A 12,157-nucleotide genomic window follows, 5' to 3' on the forward strand; every position below is an offset into this window, starting at 1 on the left:
GACTTAACCCTTAAATTAGCTTAAGAACAACTACAATGTCAAGAGAAAAAAAAGGAAAGAAAAACTACTTACCACTCCCTTTAAGGAGTTTACTCCTTTAAATTGTTCTCAATTTAGAGAATGTTAACTACACTAGGGACCTTGATTCACTAAAAAATAAACGCTACTTCCTATAAGACCTGCAGACCTTCCCTTTCCTTTTACTTCAGTTACTGTCGATAAGGAGAAATACTCACCTGAACCTACTCACCAATCAGGTGCCTCCCCTGTGTCGCGTCCCGATCTGATTCCTGACGTCACTTCGAACTCGGTCGCAGCTCCGCTCGGCTCCTCTCAGCTGTTCTCAGCGCTCTGAAATCCCGCCTTTTATCGGACGCTCCCTCCGCTCGGCTCGGCTCCTCTCAGCTGTTCTCAGCGCTCTGAAATCCCGCCTTTTATCGGACGCTCCCTCCGCTCGGCTCGGCTCCTCTCAGCTGTTCTCAGCGCTCTGAAATCCCGCCTTTTATCGGACGCTCCCTCCGCTCGGCTCGGCTCCTCTCAGCTGTTCTCAGCGCTCTGAAATCCCGCCTTTTATCGGACGCTCCCTCCGCTCGGCTCGGCTCCTCTCAGCTGTTCTCAGCGCTCTGAAATCCCGCCTTGTGATATTACAGGTCTAACAAGCGCTATCTGCTGGAGTATTGTGGCCAATTCTGGGCACCACACTTTAGGGAGGGTGTCAAGGCCTTACAGAAGTTGCAGAAGAGATTTACTAGAATGGTGCCAGGGATGAGGGACTTCAGTTATGTGGAGAGACTGGAGAAGCTGGGGTTGTTCTCCTTAGAGCAGAGAAGGTTAAGGGGAGATTTGATAGAGTTGTTCAAAATCATGAAGGGTTTTGATAGAGTAAATAAGGAGAAACTGTTTCCAGTGGCAGAAGGGTCGGTAACCGGAGGACACAGATTTAAGGTGATCGGCAAAAGAACCAGAGGCGACATGAGAATTTTTTTACGCAGCGAGTTTTTATGATCTGGAATTCACTGCCTGAAAGGGCGGTGGAAGCAGATTCAATAATAACTTTCAAAAGGGAATTAGATAAATACTTGAAAGGGAAAAATTTGCAGGGCTATGAGGAAAGAGCAGGGAAATGAGACTAATTAGTTCTTTCAAAGAGCTGGAATAGACATGATGGGCCGAATGGCCTCCATCTGTGCTGTATCATTCTCTGATTCTCTGATTCTTCTATCCTCGATGAAAAGTCCCTGCTCCTTCGGGGAAACAGCCATCAGGAAAATTGGGAGGAAGCCAGTGAGCGTGTGTCACATGCAGTAGTTGAGGCGAATAGCATAGATGCATTTAAGGGGAAGCTAGATAAACACATGAGGGAGAAAGGAATAGAAGGATATGCTGATAGGGGGAGATGAAGTAGGGAGGGAGGAGGCTCGTGTCGAGCATAAACACCAGCATGGACCAGTGGGGTCAAATGGCCTGTTTCTGTGCTGTGGTTTTGATGTAACTCGATGTCTGGTGCTTCCAAAACGACCAAGGATCTGGGCCCAGGCAGAAGGCAAATCTATCATTCCCTCAGAGGTCTTTGTGATGGATGGGATATGGGGTCAGAAACTTGACACGGGGTCGCTGAGATTGTGAACAGTCCGCTGCAAACTGAGACGATAAAGGGTAACACAGCCGAAGCATTAACCTGTCCTTTCTGCTCACAGATGCTGACTGACCTGCCCCGTCTCTCCAACATTTCCAGTTTTTATTTCCGAGTGCCAGCATTTGCGGTTTTGCTTCTTACTTTTATTTGAACAGTTTCTAGCAGCTGTCATGTGGAAAGAGGAGCTGTTTTGGTGATAACAGACGCCTCCTTTTCCCTTCAAATAAACATAGGAAGTGATTGTCTAAATTTTGGCACGAATGCTATAGTTTGTACCAGCCAGCTGTCAGCAATGCGGGAATATCGCTGAGACGTCTCACACTGCCTCTGTACAAGTAGTGAGCTCACTGACACATTGGCGTCTCACACAGAACCTCTACCAGTAGTGAGCTCGCTGACGCGGCTGTGGAGCACAATGCCTCTACCAGTAGTGAGCTCACCGACAGTCGGGCTCTCACACTGTCCCTGTACCAGTAGTGAGCTCACCGACAGTCGGGCTCTCACACTGTCCCTGTACCAGTAGGGAGCTCACCGACAGTCGGGCTCTCACACTGTCCCTGTACCAGTAGTGAGCTCACCGACAGTCGGGCTCTCACACTGTCCCTGTACCAGTAGTGAGCTCACCGACAGTCGGGCTCTCACACTGTCCCTGTACCAGTAGGGAGCTCACCGACAGTCGGGCTCTCACACTGTCCCTGTACCAGTAGTGAGCTCACCGACAGTCGGGCTCTCACACTGTCCCTGTACCAGTAGTGAGCTCACCGACAGTCGGGCTCTCACACTGTCCCTGTACCAGTAGTGAGCTCACTGACAGTGGGATGTCTCACACTGTCCCTGTACCAGTAGTGAGCTCACTGACAGTGGGGCCTCTCACACTGTCCCTTTACCCAGTAGTGAGCTCACTGACAGTGGGGCCTCTCACACTGTCCCTGTACCAGTCGTGAGCTCACTGACAGTGGGATGTCTCACACTATCCCTGAACCAGTAGTGAGCTCACTGACAGGGGGCCTCTCACACTATCCCTGAACCAGTAGTGAACTCACTGACAGGGGGCCTCTCACACCATCTCTGTACTAATAGTGAGCTCACTGACAGGGGGCCTCTCACACCATCTCTGTACTAATAGGGAGCTCACTGACAGGGGGCCTCTCACACTGACTCTGTACTAATAGTAAGCTCACTGACAGGGGGCCTCTCACACCATCTCTTTACTAATAGTGAGCTCACTGACAGGGGGCCTCTCACACCATCTCTGTACTAATAGTGAGCTCACTGACAGGGGCCCTCTCACACCATCTCTGTACTAATAGTGAGCTCACTGACAGGGGGCCTCTCACACCATCTCTGTACTAATAGTGAGCTCACTGACAGGGGGCCTCTCACACTGTCTCTGTACTAATAGTGAGCTCACTGACAGGGGGCCTCTCACACCATCTCTGTACTAATAGTGAGCTCACTGACAGGGGGCCTCTCACACCATCTCTGTACTAATAGTGAGCTCACTGACAGGGGGCCTCTCACACTGTCTCTGTACTAATAGTGAGCTCACTGACAGGGGGCCTCTCACACCATCTCTGTACTAATAGGGAGCTCACTGACAGGGGGCCTCTCACACCATCTCTGTACTAATAGTGAGCTCACTGACAGGGGGCCTCTCACACCATCTCTGTACTAATAGTGAGCTCACTGACAGGGGGCCTCTCACACTGTCTCTGTACTAATAGTGAGCTCACTGACAGGGGGCCTCTCACACCATTTCTGTACTAATAGGGAGCTCACTGACAGGGGCCTCTCACACCATCTCTGTACTAATAGTGAGCTCACTGACGGGGGCCTCTCACACCATCTCTGTACTAATAGTGAGCTCACTGACAGGGGGCCTCTCACACTGTCTCTGTACTAATAGTGAGCTCACTGACGGGACCTCTCACACTGTCTCTGTACTAATAGTGAGCTCACTGACAGGGGGCCTCTCACACTGTCTCTGTACTAATAGTGAGCTCACTGACAGGGGGCCTCTCACACCATCTCTGTACTAATAGTGAGCTCACTGACAGGGGGCCTCTCACACCATCTCTGTACTAATAGGGAGCTCACTGACAGGGGGCCTCTCACACTGTCTCTGTACTAATAGTGAGCTCACTGACAGGGGGCCTCTCACACCATCTCTGTACTAATAGTGAGCTCACTGACAGGGGGCCTCTCACACTGTCTCTGTACTAATAGTGAGCTCACAGACAGGGGGCCTCTCACACTGTCTCTGTACTAATAGTGAGCTCACTGACAGGTGGCCTCTCACACCATCTCTGTACTAATAGTGAGCTCACTGACAGTGGGACGTCTCACACTATCCCTGTACCAGTAGTGAGCTCACTGACAGTGGGGTGTCTCACACTGTCTGTCCCTGTACCAGTAGTGAGCTCACTGACAGTGGGGTGTCTCACACTGTCTGTCCCTGTACCAGTAGTGAGCTCTCTGACAGTGGGGTGTCTCACACTATCCCTATACCAGTAGTGAGCTCTCTGACAGTGGGGTGTCTCACACTATCCCTGTACCAGCAGTGAGCTCACCGACAGTGGGGTGTCTCACACTATCCCTGTACCAGTAGTGAGCTCACTGATAGGGGGCCTCTCACACTGTCTCTGTACTAATAGGGAGCTCACTGACAGGGGGCCTCTCATAGAATCATAGAAGTTACAACATGGAAACAGGCCCTTCGGCCCAACATGTCCATGTCGCCCAGTTTATACCACTAAGCTAGTCCCAATTGCCTGCACTTGGCCCATATCCCTCTATACCCATCTTACCCATGTAACTGTCCAAATGCTTTTTAAAAGACAAAATTGTACCCGCCTCTACTACTGCCTCTGGCAGCTCGTTCCAGACACTCACCACCCTTTGAGTGAAAAAATTGCCCCTCTGGACCCTTTTGTATCTCTCCCCTCTCACCTTAAATCTATGCCCCCTCGTTATAGACTCCCCTACCTTTGGGAAAAGATTTTGACTATCGACCTTATCTATGCCCCTCATTATTTTATAGACTTCTATAAGATCACCCCTTAACCTCCTACTCTCCAGGGAAAAAAGTCCCAGTCTGTCTAACCTCTCCCTGTAAGTCAAACCATCAAGTCCCGGTAGCATCCAAGTAAATCTTTTCTGCACTCTTTCTAGTTTAATAATATCCTTTCTATAATAGGGTGACCAGAACTGTACACAGTACTCCAAGTGTGGCCTCACCAATGCCCTGTACAACTTCAACAAGACATCCCAACTCCTGCATTCAATGTTCTGACCAATGAAACCAAGCATGCCGAATGCCTTCTTCACCACCCTATCCACCTGTGACTCCACTTTCAAGGAGCTATGAATCTGTACTCCTAGATCTCTTTGTTCGATAACTCCCCAACGCCCTACCATTAACGGAGTAGGTCCTGATAGAATCATAGAAGTTACAACATGGAAACAGGGATAATGTGAGAAACCCCACTGTCAGAGAGGTCACAACTGGTACAGGGATAGTGTGAGACGTCCCCCTGTCAGTGAGCTCACACCATCTCTGTACCAGTAGTGAGCTCACTGACAGGGGGACGTCTCACACTATCCCTATACCAGTAGTGAGCTCTCTAACAGTGGGACGTCTCACACTATCCCTGTACCAGTAGTGAGCTCTCTGACAGTGGGGTGTCTCACACTGTCCCTGAACCAGTAGTGAGTTCACTGACAGTGGGGTGTCACACTATCCCTGTATCAGTAGTGAGCTCACCGACAGTGGGGTGTCTCACACTGTCTGTCCCTGTACCAGTAGTGAGCTCACTGACAGTGGGATGTCTCACATTATCCCTGTACCAGTAGTGAGCTCACTGACAGTGGGGTGTCACACTATCCCTGTACCAGCAGTGAGCTCACCGACAGTGGGGTGTCTCACACTGTCTGTCCCTGTACCAGTAGTGAGCTCTCTGACAGTGGGGTGTCTCACACTGTCTGTCCCTGTACCAGTAGTGAGCTCTCTGACAGTGGGGTGTCTCACACTATCCCTGTACCAGTAGTGAGCTCTCTGACAGTGGGGTGTCTCACACTGTCTGTCCCTGTACCAGTTGTGACCTCTCTGACAGTGGGGTTTCTCACACTATCCCTGTACCAGTAGTGAGCTCTCTGACAGTGGGGTGTCTCACACTATCCCTGTACCAGTAGTGAGCTCTCTAACAGTGGGACGTCTCACACTATCCCTGTACCAGTAGTGAGCTCTCTGACAGTGGGGTGTCTCACACTGTCCCTGAACCAGTAGTGAGTTCACTGACAGTGGGGTGTCACACTATCCCTGTATCAGTAGTGAGCTCACCGACAGTGGGGTGTCTCACACTGTCTGTCCCTGTACCAGTAGTGAGCTCACTGACAGTGGGATGTCTCACATTATCCCTGTACCAGTAGTGAGCTCACTGACAGTGGGGTGTCACACTATCCCTGTACCAGCAGTGAGCTCACCGACAGTGGGGTGTCTCACACTGTCTGTCCCTGTACCAGTAGTGAGCTCTCTGACAGTGGGGTGTCTCACACTGTCTGTCCCTGTACCAGTAGTGAGCTCTCTGACAGTGGGGTGTCTCACACTATCCCTGTACCAGTAGTGAGCTCTCTGACAGTGGGGTGTCTCACACTGTCTGTCCCTGTACCAGTTGTGACCTCTCTGACAGTGGGGTTTCTCACACTATCCCTGTACCAGTAGTGAGCTCTCTGACAGTGGGGTGTCTCACACTGTCTGTCCCTGTACCAGCAGTGAGCTCTCTGACAGTGGGGTGTCTCACACTGTCTGTCCCTGTACCAGCAGTGAGCTCTCTGACAGTGGGGTGTCTGACACTGTCTGTCCCTGTACCAGCAGTGAGCTCTCTGACAGTGGGGTGTCTCACACTGTCTGTCCCTGTACCAGTAGTGTGCTCTCTGACAGTGGGGTGTCTCACACTATCCCTGTACCAGTAGTGAGCTCTCTGACAGTGGGGTGTCTCACACTGTCTGTCCCTGTACCAGTTGTGACCTCTCTGACAGTGGGGTTTCTCACACTATCCCTGTACCAGTAGTGAGCTCTCTGACAGTGGGGTGTCTCACACTGTCTGTCCCTGTACCAGCAGTGAGCTCTCTGACAGTGGGGTGTCTCACACTGTCTGTCCCTGTACCAGCAGTGAGCTCTCTGACAGTGGGGTGTCTGACACTGTCTGTCCCTGTACCAGCAGTGAGCTCTCTGACAGTGGGGTGTCTCACACTGTCTGTCCCTGTACCAGTAGTGTGCTCTCTGACAGTGGGGTGTCTCACACTGTCTGTCCCTGTACCAGCAGTGAGCTCTCTGACAGTGGGGTGTCTGACATTACACAGTGTATAATAATTTTTCTTATGAAATTGTTCTTTGTCAGTGTGCATGGGCTGTTTATCGAGGAAATGTTAGGGTAGCAGTTAATGATGAAAGCAGCAGCACTCTCACAAGACCTGAATCTTAGCTGGAGGGCCGCTATCTCTGTTAATCATGAATTCTGCTCTCTTCCTGAATCCCAAGCCGCTCTTGGCCCCAATCCCGGTCACCTTCAGATGCTCTGTAATTATTCAGCAATTGCTCGAGTTCAGGTTTGTCGGACTGTAAGTTATTTCAGACCAACTGCGGCAGAGCAAACTAGAGCACCTCTCCCGCTGACGGGGCAGGAGAGTGACGGGGCGGGAGAGTGACGGGCAGGAGAGTGACGGGGCAGGAGGGTGACGGGCCGGGAGGGTGACGGGCCGGGAGGGTGACGGGCCGGGAGGGTGACGGGGCGGGAGGGTGACGGGGCGGGAGGGTGACGGGGCGGGAGGGTGACGGGCCGGGAGGGTGACTGGGCGGGAGGGTGACGGGGCGGGAGGGTGACGGGGCGGGAGGGTGACGGGGCGGGAGGGTGACGGGGCGGGAGGGTGACGGGGCGGGAGGGTGACGGGGCGGGAGGGTGACGGGCCGGGAGGGTGACGGGGCGGGAGGGTGACGGGGCGGGAGGGTGACGGGGCGGGAGGGTGACGGGCCGGGAGGGTGACGGGCCGGGAGGGTGACGGGGCGGGAGGGTGACGGGCAGGAGGTACACCCACTGATGACCGTTTTGAAGGGGAGGGGATTTTGGTATTGAGGGTGGAACAGTTTTCTGCTTTACGCACTGTGTGTCAGGTACCGCATGAGCAGGGTGCAGGGTGGAGCTTCTACAGGGCACGGGTTGGTCGCAGAGTAAGCTGTCTCTATCCTGTCCTATTGAGCACTGCCGGGCCAGCTGCGGCATGGGATAGGTGCATGTGTGTATATATTCTGAAAAGGAAACATTTTAAAAGGATTTGGGGAAAGGGCAGGGGAATAGTGGAGTCTGAAGGCGGAGATGGCACGTCTGAGCAGTGGGAGGACTCGGGGAGGGGTGGAGGCGGCAGTGTTACGGTGGTCTTAGATGAAGAGGGTATGAGGTCTAGTGCTGAGTGCTGAGTTGAACAGGACGCCAAGGTTGGGAACGGGTTGGTTGAGCCCGAGACAGTGGCCAGGGAATGGCAAGGAATCATTGGCTTCAGGCTTCCATGTGTTGAGCTGTAAGAAATTATAGGGGGTTAAATTGCATAAGGCCCAAAACCGGGTGCTGGTATCACGATCCGCGATTAACCTGTGCCCGGTGCTTCCAGTGCAGGCAGGACGAGGCATTCGTCCGGCCTCGGCACTGACCTGAAAGCAACGTTCCAGACCCACGTTGCCTCGAGGATTGAATGGCATTTTCACTTTTCACCAGCAGGAGGAGCCCCAATCACTTAAAGGCAGACTGTCTCTCTGACAGCCAGCCAAAATCTCTTAAAGGTAACCGGTACTTGTAATTTGCTAAAAGTAAGAGTCTGCTGCCTGAACGGAGATCATACATCGCACACGTACAACACAGGTCCTGTCCCTATGTTTACAAACTGATGAGTAATGTTAAAACATTGAATAAAGGTTGCAGACTACTAAATCCCACATCCTCTAATCTGCACGTCAGACCTCACCAATCTGCCGGTCCGAGTTGGTACCAGGCCTGCGAGAGTGCGTGCACCAAGGTTCTCTGCTGATGCACTAGAGATCTTGGGGCAAGAAGGAGGGACATCCTATGTCCGCGGGGGGGGGGGCCGCCAAGAGGCCCTCCAGACATATGCTAAAAAGGCAGTGGGAGGCAGCAGGGGAATGCAGTCAATGCCAGGCACAAATGGATGCAATTCAGGAGGAAGTTCAATGCTTTGACATGAGTGGTCAAGGTGAGTGAGGTCAATTGTCAAGTGGCGTCTCCCACCAACTGCTCCACACACTACACCCTCATCACCCACATACCAACAAACTCTCTCCATCAGTACTCAACTCTACCAATCAGATGCTTCCTCTCACCCTCACACATTACCACTGTTGCAAGCCGCCCACCCACAACTCTCAGGCCACACACACTGGCAGCTATTCAACCATGACAGGCACATCACCCAGACACACGTCCCGCTTTCTTGCAGGAGAAGGTGGCGCATATCAAGAGGCAGCAAGTGGCCGTGGCATTCAGTGAGATCGTGGTTGACCTGTGACCTAACTCCAAATACCCACCTTAGCCCCATATCCCTTAATACCCTTGGTTCACAGAAATCGATCAATCTCAGATTTAACATTCATCAACTGCCATTTGCAGACTAGCGTTCCAAACGTCTCCCACCCTTTGCGTGTAGAAGTGTTTCCTAACTTCACTCCTGCACATCCTGGCTCTAAACGTTAGACTATATCCCCTCGACCCAGTATTCAAGTGTAGGAGACCTCCAAAAACAGTTGCAAATATATCAGCATCCAGAAGCAATAATCCAGCAAATAACCTGTAAATCCTGCATGGTCCCTTTAAATAGGGGGTCCTCCAGGCACTCTTAAGACATGCTTAGACGATTGTGGTTAAAATTGTGCATTGAAGTGAGCGTTTAGTCCCAAAATGGTGTCTATCACTTTAAATCAGCGTTGCACACTGGTTCTACGCATTTTCTCCCCACTTTAAATGATGCCAGCATCCATTCTCTGCTCATACACTAAACCCTTTACCAAGATGGCGCCCGCGCACGTCATGCTAGAACCGTGCGTGTGCATCCAAGACGCCATCTTGGACCTGCGGGAGGCTGCGTAGCACCGAAACAACGGGCGCAACACAGCCCAATTTAGCACCCATAGAATCACAGAATGATATAGCACCCAAGGAGGCCATTCGGCCCATCGTGTCTGTGCCGGCTCTTTGAAACAGCTATCCAATTAATCCCGCTCCCCTGCTCTTCCCCTGTAGCTCTGCAAGCTTTTCTGCTTTACGTATTTATCCAATCTCCGTTTGAAAGTTATTATTGAATCTGCTTCCACCACCCTTTCAGGCAGTGCATTCCAGATCATAACAACGTAGACAATATTCTCCTCAATTCCCCGCTGGTTCTTTCGCCAATTATCTTGAATCTGTGTCCTCTGGTTACTGACCCTTCTGTCACTGGAAACTGTTTTTCCTTATATACCAACAGAACCCCATATAATTTTGATCACCTCTATTAAATCTCCCCCTAAACTTCTCTGCTTGAAAGAGAACATGATGTGGAGATGCCGGTGATGGACTGGGGTTGACAATTGTAAACAATTTTACAACACCAAGTTATAGTCCAACGATTTTTATTTGAAATCTACAAGCTTTCGGAGTAAGCCTCCAAAAGCTTGTAGATTTCAAATAAAAATCGTTGGACTATAACTTGGTGTTGTAAAATTGTTTACAATTGAAAGAGAACAGCCACAGATTCTCTAGACTCTCTACTCTCCATCCGAGACTGGGTGCGAGACAATGTAATACAGCCCAGAGGAGTCGAGGCAGCTGGTGGAGAGGTAGATCTGTGTTTCATTGCCGTACATTCCCACAGACGATGTCACCGGGAGGACCCTAAATATCACAATGCAGGGAAGGTGAGAGAAGTCATTGCTAGATCTGGCAACCGATGACCAGAACTGGGAGTGTTTGATGGGACAGTGTAGAGGGAGCTTTACTCTGTATCTAACACTGTACCTGCCCTGGGAGTGTTTGATGGGACAGTGTAGAGGGAGCTTTACTCTGTATCTAACCCGTGCTGTACCTGCCCTGGGAGTGTTTGATGGGACAGTGTAGAGGGAGCTTTACTCTGTATCTAACCCGTGCTGTACCTGTCCTGGGAGTGTTTGATGGGACAGTGTAGAGGGAGCTTTACTCTGTATCTAACCCGTGCTGTACCTGAACTGGGAATACTTCAGTGAGGGCCTGAAATGGAGTCTGGCCTATCCCTACACCTAACATTACTCACTTTGTTGAACTGTTGAGGAGCCCTGTCACTCGTAAACCTCTGTTAGTGACGAGCGGTTTTTCTTTTCTTACAGTTCGGCAGTTATTGAAGAATGGAATAACTCCAGACTTGTTTAACGAGGATGGTTTGACTGCACTGCATCAGGTGAGTGTGAGACTTTGACCTGGATGTAGAGCCGGGGAGAGTGCAACTGTGTTTGCCAGTGTATCACGTTGGTGTGTGATTAGTCTGCGAGTGTACTGCTGGACATTCTGCAGTGTTGGGGAGTCCACCATCCTGTGACACTGTGCAGATTTTTGTTAGGAAAGTGACTCCTAGAACAAGAATTAAATTCAAATTCAGTAGTCTTGAGTGGCATCAATCCAGGGAACAAATAGGAGCCTCTGGCCTCACTCAAACAATCTTACAGCACAGGAGGCCGTTCGGCCCATCGTGCCTGTGCCGGCTCTTTGAAAGAGCTACCCAATTAGTCCCATTCCCCCGCTGTTTCCCCATAGCCCTGCAAATATTTCCCTTTCAAGTATATATCCAGGGCTGGGCACAGAGAGGAGAGTTGCTGCTGGAGTGCTGAGTTTTAGATTGCTGCACGCTGGCCCTCCCCGTTACTACTTGTGCTTTGTGCTGTAACAGCCCTCTCTCCATCTCTTGTCTTGTTTTTTCAGTGCTGTATCGATGACTACGAGGAAATTGTCAAGTTGCTGCTCGAGGCCAGAGCAAACGTGAATGCGTGCGACAGTGAGCTGTGGACCCCGCTGCACGCAGCCGCCACCTGTGGACACCTACACCTGGTGCAACAGCTGATCCAACAGTTACGTACAGAGCCCACCCGCTTCGGCCGTCAAAGAACGTCTGGGGGAGGGGAGGGGAGGGGCAGCGCCGTTCAGCACCTCGCGTTTGATTTTGTTCGACTCCCCCTCCGCTCCGGGAGGTTCCACGGGCCTCGCCCGCCCTCCGGTGCCTCGCCCGAGTGGCCATTCTCCTTGTGGGAGCCCAGACATTGCGTGTCAGCGGGGAACTGTTTCAACATGGGTTGCATCACAGTTGAGTCCAGTCCTTTCCTTACCTGACGTCCAGACACTTTGCAGCAAGTGGCACTGGATAGCGGACAGGAACACTGACTGATTTCCCCCTCCCCCCAGCCCAGGGGCACTGAGGCCAAATGTAGCCCCTCCAGTTTGCTGTTTGATTCATAAT

General features: G+C 51.5%; 2 protein-coding genes across 3 annotated transcripts in view; both read left to right on the forward strand.

Moving 5' to 3' along the window:
• The window catches only part of ppp1r16a (protein phosphatase 1, regulatory subunit 16A), a 187,082-nt gene that overhangs the window by 109,247 nt on the left and 65,678 nt on the right, over window positions 1-12,157 (forward strand). For both annotated transcript variants that reach the window (XM_067969143.1, XM_067969133.1), the window contains 2 exons: window positions 11,037-11,107; window positions 11,626-11,771. In XM_067969143.1, the coding sequence (XP_067825244.1) occupies window positions 11,037-11,107; window positions 11,626-11,771 (217 nt within the window). The remainder of the gene's footprint in view (window positions 1-11,036; window positions 11,108-11,625; window positions 11,772-12,157) is intronic.
• Window positions 1-12,157, forward strand: part of LOC137300050 (fucolectin-1-like) — a 433,112-nt gene that overhangs the window by 63,216 nt on the left and 357,739 nt on the right. The window lies entirely within an intron of this gene.

This window comes from Heptranchias perlo, chromosome 2, assembly GCF_035084215.1.
Source record: "Heptranchias perlo isolate sHepPer1 chromosome 2, sHepPer1.hap1, whole genome shotgun sequence".
Taxonomy (NCBI): domain Eukaryota; kingdom Metazoa; phylum Chordata; class Chondrichthyes; order Hexanchiformes; family Hexanchidae; genus Heptranchias; species Heptranchias perlo.